The sequence below is a fragment of the Tachypleus tridentatus genome, chromosome 1, assembly GCF_004210375.1.
Source record: "Tachypleus tridentatus isolate NWPU-2018 chromosome 1, ASM421037v1, whole genome shotgun sequence".
Classification (NCBI taxonomy): Eukaryota; Metazoa; Arthropoda; class Merostomata; order Xiphosura; family Limulidae; genus Tachypleus; species Tachypleus tridentatus.
This window is the reverse complement of record NC_134825.1, coordinates 50,160,049-50,180,296: the sequence shown is the minus strand read 5'-3', so window position 1 is coordinate 50,180,296 and position 20,248 is coordinate 50,160,049. Positions and strand designations below refer to the sequence as shown.

Below are 20,248 nucleotides of genomic sequence, written 5' to 3'. Positions count from 1 at the left end.
AGTTGGGAACCACAATTCCAAAACACTGACTAAATCTGTGGTTTGTGTGTGTGTGTGTGTGTGTGTGTGTGTGTGTATATATATATATATATATTATGCACTATACTTCTAACAAGATTATAGTCAGTATACAAATAGACCAAATATACTTTTAATACCTCACAAGATGGAGTAAACTAACATTTTGTGCTGGTAGCTTTGTGTGTGGCACTGTCTCAACCAATATCTTAAGGCTTTTTATTAGCAACATCATGCTTCTTTGGAACGAGAAAATCTTTATGTGAAGATAAAATGGACAATTTTGAAGATTACAAACATGCAGCCCTAATTTCTCACAGAAATTTGACAGCCCAAGCTTCTCTAAAAATTGTATATATTTTTCCAATCTTGCTGCAACACCTCAAATGAAAAATGCATACTTATCAAATAGAAGTTTCACTTTCCCAGTGGAAAACTCTGGCAGGGAAGCCTTATATAATTATATTTAGGTTTAATTGTGATCTAAACTATATTCCAACATAAATATAACATTATATCAGTAGATGGAGAACCAAAATAAAAGTTACATCAATAAAAGCCCATTGCACACAATTTTGATTTAATTATCAGTCTTTAATATGCACATTAACTTCTGGTAGCCAAATTAATTTCTTTTTTTTCAATCTGTCAGGGTAATGATTTTCACACCATTTTAATTACAAAAGTTTCAAGTTATTTTTATTATACTGTTTACAGTCTGGGTTGATCACTTGTTTTACTTATACTCTGTAAATAAAAATAATGTTATTTGACACAGAATTCACAAATCTCCCAGTATGCTCAAATCATCACATATAATGTTTCATTAAGTATTCAAAATAATTGTAAAAAAAATTAACTTAACAGTATTATATATATATATATATATCTGCCATTGTTACATAAGAGTTGGTTATACTTTTCATCGCTTAATATAAAGCTTTGCATAAGATGTGAATGCATATAAAAACATTTAATATACTCCAGATATATTTAGGGATGTACTGTTATATGTCATACATACACACTACACACATTAAAATCAACTGCAACTGTATCTAAAATGTTTTTAATTTTGCACAAGGGAAATTATTTCACTAATCAGAAAGGAAAAGCAGACACCAGTGAGATTTACACATAGAACAATGAGTACATGCTATGTTGCTTACTTAACCATAACAGAGCTAACAGGAGTATGGACTTTAATAAGAACTGTACTATCAACTTACATCCAGTAATTCCTGCAAATCAGCAGGATCCTTATCTCGAAGATAAAACAAACAATTTCGTGGATGATGTGCATGCAGTCCCAATTTCTCACAGAAATTTGACAGTCCACACTTCTGGAAAATATATATAAATTACATTTATATGCACCTACATTCACAGACACAAATATTAGTACTTGCTTTATGAAATAACTACAAAAACAAATTATTTATAATAAAAAAAACATTGAAATAGAGTATTTATAGGCACATTTCATTATGGGAAAAAAAAATATTATATTGATGACTGGATTGTCAAAAAACATTATCTGAAATGCCCCTGAACAATTTTATAAGTTTTCTGTAATTGAATTATTAAGTGTTATGCTTGCAAATATTGGGAATAGAACAAGTTTTTTAACATATTAAATAAGTCCATAAGTTTGATTTTGTGCCTTTAAATAATTTGTTCAAAACAATAAAAAGTATTAGTTTTGTTTTAAAAAAATGTATACAAAAATATTAATCAGCATACTATGAAATGGTTCTTCATAATTATCAATTCAAGTATAGAATCCAAATCTCACAACTAAAACATAATGTAGAAAACATTAATTTTATGATTAAAATACATCTTATTTTAAATTTGTTAACAATCTTCTGTGAAAGCACAGTACATTATTGAAACAGATATGCAGATAGAAGTTCAAAACCAGCATACTACATTGTGTGCATGTGTGTACATGTATCTATATCTTTCTGTATATTATGCAATGTACTATATTTATAACAACTACAGAAGTATATCAAATCAATTTTGATGCATCTTGTCTCTATAACTTTCTCTTTGACAGTGTCTCAAATAACATCCAATGCATTATACCTCTTTGTAGCAAGAACATATTTGCACTAAAATTATACTTACCTAATCATACAGTTCATTAAACCATTCAGTTAAGAGATTTTTTATTTCAGAAATAAATTTTTATTTTTTTTAAATATACTTTATGATACTACTTTCTGAATAATGTGTGTTAAACATATCTGTTAAGTATTATGTCTAACACAGTTTCATGCATTAAAAGAAAGAGAGAGAGGAAAAATTATTAACTAGATGTGGAAATGGCTGAAAGTAAATAAATAAAATATTATCTTGTATGTGTTAAATTACCTTTCCCATCTTAAAGGCACCACCACACCCACTACAAAAGTCATACTGACACTGTATGCATCGAAAATGCATACACCCTCCTTTGGCCAATGAATATTGGAAATGGCAACTAGGACACACTGAAACAAAAAAAATTGGCCCTATTAATATGGGATGCTAAAAAAAAGTAAAATCAAGAACAGTATTTCTTCCATTAGAGAGTATCTTTTTAATAATTTCATCAGGATCTCTATTTCTCAGACTCTAATGTCTGAGAGTTAGTTCCACCATTATAAAATTGTTGGAGTTGAAAGGTCCTAAAGTTAAGCTAATTGTATAGTTTAGATAAATGTTATATACCACAACAGTTTTTCAGTAAGGCTTATGCTTGCTTGACACTGTTATGAAATTATGTTCTCCTGGACTGAGGTAGTAGTCATTTTAAATGTAGTACAGAGATTTGTACAAATTAGTATGAGTTATGATTTATATCCCTTAAATATGTATAATGAGAATGACTGTTAATGCAAGTAGTCTATGACTGTAGGATACTACACAGGGATTTTCATTCTGAATCAATTCCTTTCTTTACCTTAGGAATACAGTTCCACATCTATCTGATTGATATGTTACATCACAACATATTTCAATTTCAAATCATGCTCAGAACACAAATTAATATATGCTATGAAATTTATGTTGACATAACTTGTTTGTTTTTTCAATCTTACATATTCAATTCTATATACTAATATCAGGAAAAGTATGAAAACAGAAAAAAACTAATAAAAATTTTTAACTTCTTAATATATTTTAAATAGAATTTCATAAAAGTAAGAAGTCCATAGGAAAAACTATTTTCCATAATTTTTGTTTGATGCTATAAGCACATTAGAAATTAGAAATGTAACTTAGGTGTTTAATAACAAATGCTCTAATATCTACATGATGATTTCTGTATTTTTACTATTACTTTCTTCCTAATATCATGTTGGTATATATGTATGTAATGAATAGCTGTCAACTTTTTTTGAATTTGACAATTTTGTACTACAATCTGTTACATCACTGTGAGGTGTGAGAATATCATGTCATCTATCTGCAGTAGTGATAGATATATTTTATAAAATGTATAGGTTGTGTAGTTTCTATGTTGTTATGACAACATATTGTTAAGAAAGTCATGATTCTACTTGCTTCATTTCTTTGTTCTCTACAGTAGGTGACATCTTTCCTCTTAAAGAGTTTACAATAATATACACATCCAGATTAAAAGGATTGGTTCTATAATATCTTTTACTAGGGAACTATGACATAGACTTAATGTAACAGTCAACCAACAAAGCTCATGAGGTGGTAATGTTGACTGGAGATAAAAAGTATGAGTTTAGTTCTTGAATTCAGGCATGTTTTCTTTACCCACTTCTATTAGGAGTTTTTAGAGTAAAGACTTACTTTTGAGATAATTGTGATTAGTTCAATGGAAATCTGTCCTGTGAGAGAAAGCAGTAGGACAAAGCACAGCCTCATATAAATGACTACTTTTTTCATTAGTGCATGTACATACATTATGTTTTCTTTTTTATATAATAAATATTGTTTCTACTTTTACAGTCTTTATCCAGTAACATTATTTTTCCTACACTAGCAAGTCTCAATCAAGGTTTCTGGTCAGAATGACTTTCCTTATTTCCTTAACAAATAATTGGTTATTTGCAAATCTATTTACCTGACACTTGTCAGGAAGTCAGCAGTAATTACCTGAAATTACCAAAAACAGATGGGATGGAAATATTTTGGTGCTATATCATCAGAATTTATTACAGATTTCTGAAATGATAACAGTATTTGATCATGAGTTTGAGCTTAAAGGAATATTTATTTAGACATTTTCTGGACATAAAAGTACTCATAAAACTCATACATGAAAGAGAGAGATTACAAGCAGAGAGGGAGAAATGTTAACTTTAAAACAAGTCCTCTCTTGGACATAGGACTTTTACTGATGCTGCAAAGGCCCATGAAAGTGGCAAGCTAGTAAATGCTAATTCAGGGAGACCTAGTATGATAAGGTCACCTCAGCATACAGTACCCCTGAGAATAAATTTTGGCATCTGTCCAATACCAGCAGTAAATAATGGGGCAGAGGCTGAATGTGTTAATAGTGGATAATTCCCACCCATCAGAGTTGTCTTCCCAGTAGGTGAGGCAATAGGCACCCATGGTGAAGACCATGGTCAATGAGGTGAAGTACTTTTCCAAGTAGAAAGGTTCCCTATTACACCAACAGCACTTTGTGACACTTGAAGTCATGTAGGGATGTATGAAAAGGTACTATAAGTACCTCATCATCTTGTAGCCCTTGATAAAGATTCTGTGAGTGAAACCAAGCAGATCACACCTAATGTTCAAAGAAACAACAAGAGAGTATCTGGATTGATTGCTAAAACATTTCAAACAGGTCATTGTGCAGAATATTTGAACTTCGAAGCAAGTCGTTAAAAGCTTGGATAAGAAGAAGCGAGACAACTAGAAATTTACTGTATGAGACACATAACTGCTTCAACCCAAGGATTGAGGTGTTCACTTGGCTAAATTCAAGGCTTGATAACAAATCACCACCAAAAGACAGGCTGCCTATACTGATATTATGCACGTATTGCACAGGAAGAAAATACCCAATAATGGCTCATGCTGATCAGCAGGAAACCCTAATTGATAAATTTATTGACAATATTTCCAATGAGCTTATGTAACAGCACGTGGAAGTGAGGGACATCATCACTCTTTTACTTTTATGGTGTCCGTCATGACACGTTTTGAAGCAATTATTTCAAACTATCTGCCACAAAGGAAGAAGCCTACTGTGGCAGTTATATTAGTAATTTCACTAATATACAATACAATTCAGGTCTCTCTGCAATGACATCACAGAGTTTACAACCAGCCACTTCCACTGAGCAGAAGTGCAGGGCAACATACTGGTCTCAGTGAGTGGGCAGTGCTGTGCAGGTTCTCACATAAGATATAAGACCTGCTCATGTAGCATCTACCATCATGAAAGTCCAGGCTACTACAAAATATGCTCATAGAATACATATCACAGCCATGATCAATATTTCTGGTTGGATATTGTCTGGGATGAGAAAGGTGTCTGCTCTGCTTGTGAACTTACGGTATACTAGTGATAGAACTGGCTATACTTTGCAGTACAGCTATCAGAAAGTGCCCATCAGCCCACAACATTTTGCTAAGCAGCAAAGTAGGCAAGGGTTTAGATACTGGCTATCTGGTCAGCAGGCCCAAGATGATCAGTAACAAGTGTTACATGCCAATGGAAATTGTTCCAAAAACTGGCACAGTCCAAATTAGGAAACAACTTACACCAAAGACTTTATTGGCCATTCCAATTTTTTTTCGTGACTGAATGAAGCTTTGTGTTTGTTGATAAGAGTAAAAGGTTGAGTTCCTGGCAGACACAGAAGTGATGAAAATTCTAGTGGACTTTGCAGTCTTTCAAGAACTCTGAGTGAGATCACTCCTATGCCAGCAAATACCAATTTCATTCTGGAAAAGAAAGAAAGAGATGTTAGAGAAAAGATAGATCCTTGGTTTAGTCTTAAAATGTTTCACTCATATAATAAAAGTGGTATTTTCCAATCTTAGGTCTGGAATAGGCATCCTCAAGATAGATATAATGCTGACCTCATTGGTCAGTTTTGCTTAGGCAGTGGGTGAAATGAAGGTCCACAGTGCAAGAACAATGTATTACACAAGTGTATGTAGCAAGCAAAATAACAGTACCTCCATGTACACAAGCAGATTTCTAATGTTGTAGAAACCATGCACAAAATATACTGTTTACTTTTCCAAAAAGCAGACAGCAGTACCTTGGGCATTGATCCACGTAATATTAATAAAATCTCAGTGTTGCTTTATAATTATGAATGATCAGCTACCTAGTTAATAATGGTCATAGGTATGTTAAACGAAGAGGAAGTAATGAATTCTAGCAATAAAGCTAGGATTGTGTTTATCACACTGTGATTAAGAGCAAATGAAAAGATATAAACACACTCGAGACCATTAACTGATGATTGTGGTGAAGATCTGGTCACAGTTAAATGACTTGTTTGTGGAATTTGCAGATGTCTGTTTGACCAAACAAAAGATTGTATTGAACAATGGTAACTCAGCATCATATAAAAAATGTTGATACAATCCAAAAAGGAAACCACCACAAGGATTTCCTTTGAGCACAAGGAAGATTACATGTGCTTAAATACAGTGAAGAGTAGAGTGGAAAGGTTCATTCAGTTTACTTGTTGGCTTCAAGACAAGACACAGCCTGCTGAGCACACTACAATTTGGCTATTACACACGGCGGGAAAGATCCAGAGCAGGCCCACTGGGAGAGTCTCACACCCCACCCCAAAAGAGCAATTTTTACTTATAACAATTAGACCATGTATACAAATATATAAAATTCACAAACAGAGTTGACAGTGAACACATAAACATTACACATACAAACTGTGACAAGTTAAACAAAACAGTGTTCAGTCAATTAAAGAATTTCGACAAATGAAATTAAAGCAATTTGAATACTGTTTGAACACAATATGTTGAAGAGTTGAACATACAGTTTTTGTTCATGCCATGTTAGAAACCTAAACAAGGGGTTTCAAAAAGATAAATGCTCAAGGTAGATGATAAGTGTTTCTTCCATGATTCTGATGTTTCAGTTACATTTGAGATTTTACTTAAAAATGAATGATGATATTTTGATACTTTGTAATATGTGGTTTCTGGATTAGTGAATATTTTCCTGAGTGTTTTAATTTTATTATTATTGTGAAGATATATCCTGGTCTGTGAACAGGAAGACAATATGCAATTCTGATAGTTTAGGTGCTTTGCTTCTAGTGGTTTGTATACATTATCAGACATATTGCATTTATGTGATGGCATTTACATATTCTGCTACTGGTCTGACGTACGTTTGATACATTAGTAAAAGAGTTTGGGCATCACAACCTTTGGTCTGGCATTTATTCTTCAATATGATTTGTTCTTTGACTTGCTTTCTTAACAGTTTCATGAAAGTGAGTGTTCCATATAATTCTTTTGTTAAAGGTTATGCCTTAAAATATAATTAATTGGTGAACTTGATTTATATATAATAAAGAGTAAGCTTGACTTGATTTACTTTTTCCTGCTTTTTCTGAGAATTTTGCTGAAAGCTGTGGCTTACGTCTTCAGTGGATTAAGCATTATGCACTTGTTGTTCAACCATTTGATTCTGTAATCTAGTAAAAGTTGAACTCTCTTGGCCACTATACAAGGGTCATGTGACAAACAACATATTGATTTGTAAGATTGGAGAAGTCGATATTATTTATAAAGATTATGTAATGTAAGGGGCTTAAAACAGAGCCTTGTGAGACTCCTGTTTGTAAGTTAAAGGTTGTGTTTAGATTATAATTGATTCTGACTTTAGATGTTCTGTTTCATAGAAAGCTAGAAATCCATTATATGAGGGGTATTAGTATTTTGTGTTGAGAGAGTTTGTATTGTAGGCTGCTGTGTACTGCTGAATGCGTTTTTGATACAGACTGTTTTTAGTATATAATAATTATTTTTGGGGATTTATAATGAGTTTGATTTTGCAATACATTTTTGACTCTTGTTCTTCATGTTAGAGACTGTTACATACTGTACTATTCTTTTTGCAAGAGGAAGCAACACAGAATCAACATAAATCTCTGTAATAATTGAATTTAAATGGAAACATGGTTAAAAGCTTTTATCATTATTGTTTGTCCTTTAGTTTATTTTATTTTTTATTAAAGTTTTTCCACTTTTAAAGAGAAAACTATATCTCTGTGGTTATGTTTCTTTCTTATGTTCTTTTGTTTATTGATTGGATTCACTTTTTGTGCTCATTAGTACATACTTGCATACTTATTTATTTGTGTTAAAGAACATTTTATGTAATTCTACATCAAAGTGTTTTTTATGTATTATTATTTGTTAAAGGATCCTTATAATGTTGTTTTCTGACTGCTCTTTGTATTTTTATTCAATTTTAAACTACAGAGTTAGTCCTTATGTTGACTTTTAATGATTTTGTTGTGTAATCAAAAGGGTAAGTTAATAATGTTTAACTTTTGTATTATTTCTAATTTTTAATTTTTAAAATGTAATTAACATGGATTGTATAAACTAAAAGTGTAAATGTTCTTTAACCATATCACAAGTTTAAAGATGTTTGGTTTTAAAATGAAAAATAACTGTTGGCTTGAAAACAAGTCTGAAAGAGAGATAAGACAAAAAGTGAAATGTGTAGGCATATCATATATTTTTTACCTGCTACAGCGATAGATTTTTTCAATTTTTTTTTTATTATATTGTTTCCATGCTGTAATGGCAGAAACATATGGTCCAGAAGGTGATTAAGACTATATTGTTTCATTGTGCTTGTTTTTTTTAGTCCCTATAGTAGGTGAAATTAATTCTCCCTGAGAAAATATTGTAGTAATATAAAGTGCCTGGATTAAAAGAATAATCACTGTATTATCCTTTACTAGCTGATTATATGTTAATTGAATGTAATAGCTGACCAATGCTGTGAGGGGAAAAAGTCATAAGGTGATGTTGTCAGCTGGACAAAGAGTGTTAAATTCAGGAAAGCTTTCTTTGGCCAGTTCTATTAAATGTTATAGAGTAAAGAATTATTTTTAAGATTATCATAGTTTGACAAAAGTCTATCTTGAGAGAGAGAGATATATAGTGTAGAACTAAACACAGTGTAGTAGAGCAACTGTCTTTTTATGTGCAGAAGTGCTACATTTTCCTTTCTGTCTGTCTGATGATAAAGATTGTTTCACTTTTTACCAACTCTAAGTACTATGAATGCCCAGTTAAGTCAATTGATGAAAATCACTATCCTTATTTTCTGAACAAATTTTTAGTAATTTGCCAACTTACTTGAAAATGAGCAGGTTTACCTGAAAACACCACACCATATTATCAACTTATATTACCCATTCTAAAGATTCCAGTCACAAAAACAATTAAAAGAACATATAAATTTAGGAAATATATTTTGTGGCAGTATTAATTTCTTGTGCATAAATTTCTCTGGCTGTATGTAATTACAAAACTGTTTAGCCCAGCATGAGAGAAGACATCCTTTATAACATGTGTAGCTTGATTAGGTGAACTTCAAAGTAAGACTTAAATTTACAGCATTTTGTGTGGTTAATTTGATAGACAGTGAGAATATTCTATAAAAGCTAAAGTTTAAATGAGCACAAAATTATATTGAACCTAACTCACCTTAAACACTTGTAGCTTCATAATGTTTAGAAACTACAGTACATTATAAGGAGTCATAATGAGGGGATCAATGTATTTGTTTCACTAATTTTCAAAACAAACATTCCTTCTACAATAGCTATGAGATTATTTTCAGCCACTTAAAGTATTGAACCTATAATATATCAAAATTTTTAAATTTTCCATAATCTAAAATAATTTCACATTTCAAAAACAGTATTCAAATGTGATTAGACTAACCAATGCCATTCTCCTCCAAATGTTTGGCTAAGCCAGCAGCTTGAGTCTCAGGGTCATTAGAATTCTTCCAAGTCTGGAACTGTTCACAGGTGATGCCATCATGCTGTTTTTCCCACTTTAGAAAATAATATATATTTGAGCAAAACATTATGAATCTACGTGATTTTAGTTTGAAAGTTTTTCTCTTTAGTCTCTTAAAAACTATAGTTTATATACAAAAGTTATCAAACTTTGATGTAAGATAGCACTGAGAATTACAGTAAATTAAATCATAAATAGCCTAAAGAATTTACTTAGCTTTAGTATTACATTTTCTTACATTTTATTTTGGCAAACCTAATGTTAGTTAGCTCTTTAATATTTCTAAGAATTAAATGCTCTTCTTTGATTACACAATATATATACATTTTTAAATTTAAATAATAAAAAATTCACAAAGAAATTCTTATTCAGTGTTTGGGTAACAAAGTAACATTATCATAATTTCATTCAATAAAACTCATTATAATATGTATACCAGCTTACTGAATGGATAGTACACCTAAGTCTAAATAAGCTCTTGAACGTTTAATCCCATTTTTTATTTTAACTTTTAAAACAAGCTTAGCTTTACTTGCTTTTAAACAATAAATGACATTTTTTATTAATATAATACAGATAGAAATGTAAATTTAGGCTTCACAGTAAACTTACCAATTTTCTACAATGGGCACATATTATAGCTTTACAATCTGGACACATCAACCTTTTTTGGTTTGGATTGGAAATGAAGCCAGATGAGCACTGCAATTGCCACATTTATGTTGTCAGAAACAATTTACATTTTACTATAAGGGAAGAAACTATTCATTAAAACAGAAAAAGACATGGAGCTGTATCTGACATTTATACATATATTCTTGAAAAATCAAACTTGTTACTTATTTCACACTCAACCAAATTTTTATTCATGAATTCATAAAACTGACATACACTCTGAAATTTGAATTATACTTTTGAAAATCTGTGAAAAAATATATATTCTCAAAAATATATCAATATAAAAAAACTGCAGTGCTAGTAAAATTTGTTTAATTAAACAAGAAACAAATGTTACACTGACACAACATTAACAAAGTTCTAAATTAAAATAATCACATGTGTAAACTTGCATTTCCACACATTTTTTGAATTCCTAAGTTATTGTAAGAACTTGGTATGTCTTCTCATTAAAGTCAGTGAAGCCTTGTCTCACAAGATTCTTATAGTGAAAAACTAACAATTACAACAAGTATGAGTGCCAAACATTGAATGTCATTACTCAGAGTTTGGCAGTATAAAAATTATATAATAGCTATTACTTTTGCATCACCATTCTTTTGGGTAATCAAACTTTTTAACAAATCATACTCATAAATTATAACTTTCTTATTACATTTGATTGTCCATTTCAAATTTATAGCTTAATAAATCTTCATATCCAAGTGCAAATATACCAAAACCTACTATACATTTCACTTTGATCTCTGTTATGTAGGCCATATATCTAAAAGGCTTTGTTAACTTTCTTGTGAAACTGTAGGAAGTGTTTGTTTTACAAATAGGCTACAGGTCTGTTCTCTTTCAAAAGAGTGGAATTTATAAACCCTTAATGGATGAACACATCTGATATTCAAGGATCATTTCTGCAATGCTTCGCAAAATTCCATATGAAACTACATGAATAACAGATTATAAGACATTGTTTTATATCTAGTGGAAATGTCTAATTTCAACAAGTGGTAACTAAAAAAAATGAATGTAAATTACTTAACCTGGGAAAATTTATGACAAAAGAACCATTTCCAAACATCTGGTGAAAGAAATTAAAAATATCCAGGAAGCTTGAACTCATTAAAAAAGAATTTTCAAATTGGTTAATAAAACAACTCCAAGGCTTGGTAGTTAATAGGGAAGAAATCAGTCTTTGTTGTTCAATATACTCTACTTTCAGTTTAAGTTTAATGTAAGCATTATGACTTAGATAGTTTATATAGAAAGAGTGTTATGTTAAATATTTTTAGAACTGGTATTTTATGGTAAGTTTGCTTAAACAACTCTTTACTAAGCCTATGTTATATATCTCGGTTGTTATGAATTAACCATAGTTTACAATACTGAGATTATTGTACCCTGTTGCAAGAACTTTTTGAGTTTCTTATTGATTTAATTGAGTATTATTGCATTGTAAATTCTTATATTGTGTGGAATGTTCTAGAATTTTGTCAGTTAAAAAATACATGCCAAAATATCATTACTGATCTCTGGTTCTAGATTGTGATCAGGACTTTAGTGATAAAGAGTGTATAGTGGTGATTTTTAAAGTGTAATTACCACAGACTGTATTGTAATAACAGAATAGAGAAGAATAATTTGCTTTGTCAATCATGAACCTGACGATGACCGAAGAAGGTCGAAACATTGTTCGCTCTTCTATGTAAAATATTTTCTTAACCCAAACGAGCCGTTTTTGCATATAAATTTCTTTGTCAATTGCGTTCTAAAGTACCTAAACCAGTATGTGTAGACTTTGAGAAAGAACAATTATTAAAGGACCTGAATACAATTATGGTAACCAATAGTGTAATGGACATTTTTACATTTGTATATTTGTTTGATTTGTTTTTAATATACCATTTTTAAAACAAGTGGGCTATATTTCTATTTTTTTAACGGTTGAAACTTTTTTGCCAACAACTCATAGGTACCTACCGTAAAGAATCCAGCCTCAATAAATCTAACAGTGGCAAGCCAGCCAGGATCTACAGTGGTATATGTTGGCAGAAGAAGACATAAACAACAGTGGCAAAGAGGTCTATATACACACAGCTGTAGCAGTGGTAAAATATTATACAGATCACAATTACATTACATAATCAAGTTTACTGACTTTGATAGGTGGATAAAGAGAAGTAAGTGATATAGGTTTAAAGATGACAATCTAAAAGAGTTTGTTAAACAACAACAAGACCTAAAAAGGAAGGGCATCAACAGAAGAGAAAAGAAGAAGAATGTGAATGTGAAACACAAACCCTAAAAAGAGAAAGAGGAAAACAGAGAGAGGAAAGACTGGAAATGAGAGAATAATAGCATAAATTCAGATTGTTAAACTCACATGACTGAAAGACAGAGGACCCAAGAATGACAATGGGGTCAGGGCCAGTTGACCCACACTGCCCATATTTGATGAACAGAAAGAAAACATTTATGTTTTCCTGGAAAGGTATAAAAGCTTTACCAAAAGACAGATTTGTGACAAAGGTGATTAGGTAGTCTGTCTCATACTCCTTCTTGAAGAAAAATGCCTGTACATGTTCAGGGGCATGATGTCACATGATGCTATGGACTATGACAAATTAAAAGTGACCTTGCTGAAACACAATATTATCAAGGAAGACTTTTGATGGAAGTTCAAAGAAGTCAAACCTAACACTGGAAAAGCTGTATTTCAGTTTGTGGCACATCTATGGCAATATTTCACAAGGTGGACTAACATAGCCAAGTGTGAAGACAGTTTTGAAGGACTGGCAGATCTACTAATACACAAATACTTATAATCATGTACTCTTTTGACATGTCACAGTTCCTAAAAGAGAGAGCACCAGAAGACAAGGATGAGATAGCCAAGCTGTTAAAAGAGCGCACAGAAGAGGGAGTACATTTGGCAAATCCAAGAATAACCAGTTAAAGTAAAAAAAGACAGGGGTGGCTGATTAGATGCAGGATACTACCAAAGGTGACAAGAAGTCAACTTACAAAAAAAAGAAAAAATGCTATGCTTGCGAAAAAATGGAGCACATTGAGAGTAAGTGTAAGTCTGTCGACAACAAACAGCAAAAGAAATATCAACATAAAGTAGCTGGAACTACCCAAAGAGATGTTGCTGGCAAAAAAACAAGAAGAAAGTGACTGTCACCATGGGGACTGCTACTAAAAGAAAGAAGATGAAGACAACTTCTCAGATTCCCCACAAGAAGGAAGTGCTATTTCTATGATTAAACAGTGCATGTATTGATGTGTAGCTCAAGTCAGCAAATGGGTCAACAGTGCCAGTTCTATTTAAAGCATCAAGAGGTGCCAATGAACCACAACATGTCTGTAGGTGCAGGCTATGTTGGGGATAAGAAATTGAAAGTCCTAGGAGATACTGGATATACCAGTGAGAACCAGTCTAATATCTGATGACCAGATTGTGGGCAAGTTACATCTATGTGTGCTGATTGATGGGACGGAAAGATAGTTTCCCACAGAATTAAAGTGGAAACCACATTACAAGGGAGATCTTTAGGCTGTATTTATCAAGACATCATCTTCAAATTTGTGATTGTGAATATATATATATACCAGGCAGTAGAAGTTTAAAGGAACTGGACAAAGGGAAGAATGATGAGATATTTGCAATCACCACTAGAGTTCAAGAGAAAAAAGGAAAGCAAGATACCACACACTTGCAAGTCTCAAGGGGTAATATTCTAAATATAGATCTAGGGAATTGAAGGAAGCTCAGAAGAAAGACTATCCACTGCAGAAAATTTGGGACAGTGCATGGAAGAAAGTTGAGCACAAGATCAAGATGAAAAGGATGTAGAGAATAGAAGACCAAAAGGGATTGAAGTACAAGATCTATCAAGGCAGTTGTAGTGGAGAAGATAAACAAAGAACAGTACCAATAGAATACCAGACTCACATTATGAAGCTGGCTCATGAGTTGATGGTAGGATTACACTTAGGAGTTAAGGAGACTGTAGACAGAATAACCAGCAACTTACACTGGGTGGGGATTATTAAAGATCTGACCAGAACCTACACATTATGTGCCATCTGCCAAAAGAAAGTACTAAAGGGAAGGCAGCAAAAGTGCCACTGGATGAAACACTTCTTATAAGAGAGTCATTAAGCAAGGTTACTTTGAACTTGACCAGACCACTAGAACCTGTATCAAACAAGGGCACTGGTGTATGTTGACAGTAATCAACTATATAACACATTACTCAGAAGTCATAGAATTACTAAAGATAGAGACTGATTTAATAGCAACTTAACAATAAAGAGTGTACACAGGTGATTTTTTAAAATGAAATCATCAAAGGCTTTATTGTAATAACAGAGTAGAGGATAATAATTCCTCCTATCAATTGTGTCCTAAAGTAACTGAACCAGCCTGTGTGGACTTTGACAAAAAAAAAACAAAGAAAGAAAAAAAAAGATACAATTATTTAAAGCTCTGGATACAACTGTGGTAACCAACAGTGTAATGAACATTTGTTTATAGTTGATATTTATTGCCAATATGTCACAGACATCTACTGTAAAAAAACCAGACTTATAGAACCTGAGAAATGTCTTCATCACAGGTAACCTATATATCAAATCCATTTAAAGATACCACATATAACTGTTTCCATTTTGTCAAACACTTTAATATGTCACTCTAATATTTCTGAAAAAAGAATATAACATAATAAATCTTCCATAAAACAGACATGATTAATCAGTGCCAATGGTCACAAAGAGATAACAAGTTAGAAACTATTTTACACATAAAGTTGTTCTCTAAGTTAATTACCTGAGAACACCAGTGAAAGTTTGGGTCTTTCATCAAAACTTTGTCTCGCAGCTTCTTTTGAAACAGTTCATGGATATCAGATTCTACCAGGTTCTTTAGCTAATGAAGAGCATAATATTTTAGAAAATAAGTATCAGTAGAATTGCTGCAAACTCTATATTTAATTGTTAATAAATTCATTTTCTACAGGGATTTTACAGTTTACAAACCTTGAGATTGTAGGCAACTATATTAAAACATTGGGGATGGTTACATATTTGAATATTTTTTAACCATAGAAGCTGACTTGGTTCATAAAGAAAAATAACAGCTTGATTTAGAATATTTTGGCAGGTTTAAAAAGCAGTTAATAGAGAAAAGAAGGAAATTGTAGTTAAGCTAAGGAAATACTGTGTATATTATTATGTCATTAGTTTGTACTTATTGCTTCATGTTTAACATGTATGAAATATATTCATACTCAAACAAATACACAAATATGAAATTGTGGCTCAAAACATGATACTGAAAGACTTCAATGCATAAACTTCTTATTTAACTGTAGCATGTTCTTATGATATATTTCCTGATAGTTTATTGAGTGATACATTCTTTTATGCACAGCAATGAAAAGTAATAAAAATTTCAATATGATAAAATCTATCCTAAATCTTGGTTCTTTAGCTATATTTTTCACTGATTTTTGTGCAGCCATCAAGTGTATCTCTACCAGTTGGTCCATATGGGTGAAGTAATCTTGGGCTACATCTTCATTTGACAAGTCAGGTTCATTACAGAAGGGGCATCGCAACTCCATGATATTTCTATCTCTTATCTGAATGGTGAAGTAAGCCTTCAAACACTCTTTACATGCACGATGAGAACAGTGGATCATTACCAGCATCTATAGCAAAATAAAAAAATATATTAATTACTATAAAACAACACAGAAATAAGGTTATCGTTAACAATATTTTTTATTGTAAGTCAAATACCCTTCAACTACAAAGTTATGCTTCAAGAGAGATAAGGTAGTATTTTTCAAAGGAACTTTCATAATGTATGCTTGAAAATGGTTATGGTTCTATGTATTTCTATCTTTGTATTGTTTACTGAAAAACTGCCAGTGTGCAACAAGAAATTTTTTACTTTCACAACCTGAATACAAATTTCAACAGTTTGGGCTAAAGTTTTGATTTTTTAAATTATTTCATTCAAAACAAATGTTAATAAAATTATATAAAAGAAACTTTAAAATATAAACATTTCAGTTTCAATTTTATTTTGATAAAACGTGTGGGAATACATCACATATAATTGTTCAAAAGCAGATGTTGCACATTTCATTTTGTAATTCACCATGCAGTCATGCAACAGACAACAACAAAAATTAGTTCAGATGTTTAATTTAATAGTTGTTGTTTTTTGCTCTCTCAAAAATGTTTTGTTTGGGTAGCCTTCCTATTTTAGTAGTTTTTTTTCTAGTGCTGCTACTTGTTGGAAGAAGAAGTACTAGAAGGTAATAAATAATTCTGCCTCATACTTCAATATTTACTTGTTAGCTATTTAAATTTATATCTCTTTCTGTTAGAATTTTTGTTATCTGTAAATGTATTTTAAAAACATACTCATCCCTTCACAGAACACATCATGTTATTGGCAAAGAGGTTTAATCCATGTGTCAAGCCTTTGTATTAATTCCCACCCTTACACATTATAATGTATACTGTGCTAGCCTATGATGCCATCCCTGTTAGAAGATACCACTCCACCAACAAGAGAACAACATATCTTCCATGTACAGTATTTTTCTTGAACATTTTGTGATGATACCAAAAGATTATACTTGATAAGGTAAAAGGAGATACACCAAAAGTGGAAAGGAAAGATGGAAAGTTCTGTAGAGAGGTACATATTTGAAACACATTTCCAGATAAAGAAAATGTTATTTCAGAAATGTTACTCACCTATCCACAGAATATGAACAGATACTTAGCTTCTTACACTGAGAACACAGAGAAAGGGCTGGTGTGGATAAAGAAATTAAAATGACAAGCTTCTTTTTTATAAATATAGAACTGAAAGGAAAACCTATTGGACATGTCATACACTAAGTTGTGGTAAGCCCTAGTGGGAAACTGCATCCATTTAAAATAGGAAATACTTTTTCCTCAGTATAAGTGGTAGTGCAGAAAGGTATTGAAAAAATCTCCTACATGGTATTAAAGTGATGCAAAAGAGAAGAGAAAGTGAAAGTTCCTTATTCAGCCTATATATCTTATGAGGTTGGCAAACAATAGACTGTATTATGGCTAGGATAATAATGAAGTCATATAGTAAGTGAGAAATACTTAGGTGATATATTTACTAGAAAAAACATATTCAGATTTGAATCATCCTACAACACTAGTTATGATCAAGCTCATAGTGTAGGGAGTGGCTTATACTATACTTCTAATATATATTCTCACCCTAATTCTAATTGAAGGGTGTAACCACTCAGTTTCATGCCAATGAGATTATATAAAGCCAAAAGGAACTCTCCACATCAAACTCTCCAGTAGCTTGAAGCTGGGGAAGCAATGGTTCTCCAACTCTATTAGAAGAAAACAGGTCAGAAAAATGATCTTTCATCTGCATAAAGTCCCACAATGAAAGATTGTGTAAAGGTACAGAGATCTTGTCATGTGTGACAGCAGAGAACCACACTAGGTTTATTTGTTTTTTATGGGGAGAAGCAGTACTGTTTGAAAGGTAAAATATAGTAACTCTAGAAAACAAGTAGGGACAAATGTTAACCCTTACTCTATGTAGATTTAGGGAGAAAGAGGAGTATTCCTTATGAGGCAACACTGGTTATGTGATGAGTTCTACTTATACATATATACTGTGGAATCTGCTAGTAGAAAATGAAAAATTAAAAATTCACCTCCAGTGTTTCTGTGATGACTGGTGGGAAACAAATCCCAGAGTAGAAGTAATGTAAAGAAAGTCACACAAAAGTGTTAAGGGTTATCCACAACTTGTCTGTAATATTTCACCCATTGCATATTACTGGCCAGAGGCAAGAGAAGCTTTGAGATGATAAACTTAAAGGGAGGTGACAAAATCAAACTCTCCATGAACTGTATTGTGGCTAAAGTAATACATCAAGAAATAGACAGGCCAGATGAATTATTCAATTCAACTTACCAAGGTGAAGGTGGAAGGAAGTATGTCATGAGAAGAAGAGAAATCTCACAAAAACAAACATGACATCATGAGCTACAAAAAAGGTATAGTGCAAGTGAGGTAACATAAAACTCTTCAAATAGAATAAAAGAGACAATTGTGGCCTATAGGATCACATGGAGGAGAAAGGACAGAAAGAGTAATTATAGATATACTTAATCACCATCTGAAGCAGGCAAAGTTTTGGAGAAAAAAACATCTGGGAATAAAGTCAACCTGCTCCTGTGGTAAAAAGTGCAGGAGAAATCTAAAGTAAAAATATTAGAAAAAACACCTTAAAAGAAAAATGCTACAGCGAAGAGGTGGCCAAAGGTTTGACTGCAGGATATGTAACAGCCCTGAAAACTAAACATAATTTCTAGTACAGAAAAGGATGATGGGATCCAGAAGAACCATTCTGATGGCATAAGCTTGTCAAAACATTGCACAGTTGTAATAAATTTTCATTCACTATCAATTCAAGTCTTCTCCAAATTTTATATGTGATGTTTGATACAAAACAGTGGCAGAGATTGTCACCAGTTCAGATTATACTTTATCTATTGCTTTTGTGCATTAAATTCACATTTCAAGCAGGAGGTTCAAATTGTATTATGTGACCATCATACAGTGATATGGATGCCTAAAGGATTAAAGAGACAGAACCTCATGCATAGGAAGAAAAAAAAGAAAGCCTTGGAAACAAGAAGCTCCATATTTTTGAAATGTAGAAGACTGAGCCCACTGTGTAAACAAAGTAATAAAAACTCCCAAATATATCATATACAGAGAGTGAGTCAATTGTGACTTATAAACCTGACTATTCAACCCAAATGAACAGACTTCCAAAGGAGAAGGGAAGATGCAACAGATGATTCCTTTCAGTACAGGATTAGGAGATGATAAATATCTACAAGGTAGTGGAAATGCAAACCAAAGAGTGTATTCTTTGTGTGACATCTTTTTAGAAGACAAAGAAAGCCACTGAGAGAAAAACTTGTGTGACACACGTGTCTCCTGCAAGGTGAATCCACAGATGAACAAAGAGCAAAAATTAAGGAGTGATTCCAGTTACAACTAACCAACAGTCAAGCTTTATGATGGTTGGCCTCTTGGGAAGAAACGACTTTATGTCACAGGATGAAAGTCCCTATTGAAAACTTCTGCAGAAAGGAAAGGTACCACAGTGAGTTCCTTGAGGTAAAACTGAGGTAGTCTAACTCCAGAAAATAAAGCACCTTAATAAAGCAAATTCCTAAAAACAAAAAAACTTGGGAAACAGCTGAAAAAGAAAACTGGACAGTATGAACAAAGTTTTAGTGCATCCTTTCTCAGTAAAACTGATGGGGTACTGATGCAAAGCTCAGAAAGAAAAGATAAATGGGATAATAAGTTAAAAGTGAGTAAATGACTATGATTCAAGATAATGGATGTATAATAAAACCAACCTCATAACTTAAAATGTTAAAACGTTGCTTACTGGTCCACATTTAAGTAAAATAAAACAACTCCTGTTGA

At 32.1% G+C, this 20,248-nt stretch overlaps 1 protein-coding gene across 8 annotated transcripts in view; it reads right to left on the bottom strand.

Moving 5' to 3' along the window:
• LUBEL (Linear Ubiquitin E3 ligase) overlaps positions 1–20,248 on the bottom strand; it is a 91,089-nt gene that overhangs the window by 10,556 nt on the left and 60,285 nt on the right. For 7 of the 8 annotated variants that reach the window (XM_076496575.1, XM_076496605.1, XM_076496581.1 and 4 more), the window contains 6 exons: positions 16,251–16,424; positions 15,542–15,640; positions 10,651–10,740; positions 9,958–10,072; positions 2,398–2,516; positions 1,248–1,361 (listed from right to left, as the gene is read on the bottom strand). In XM_076496575.1, the coding sequence (XP_076352690.1) occupies positions 1,248–1,361; positions 2,398–2,516; positions 9,958–10,072; positions 10,651–10,740; positions 15,542–15,640; positions 16,251–16,424 (711 nt within the window). The remainder of the gene's footprint in view (positions 1–1,247; positions 1,362–2,397; positions 2,517–9,957; positions 10,073–10,650; positions 10,741–15,541; positions 15,641–16,250; positions 16,425–20,248) is intronic. The other variant, XR_013026812.1, reaches the window with a different exon arrangement.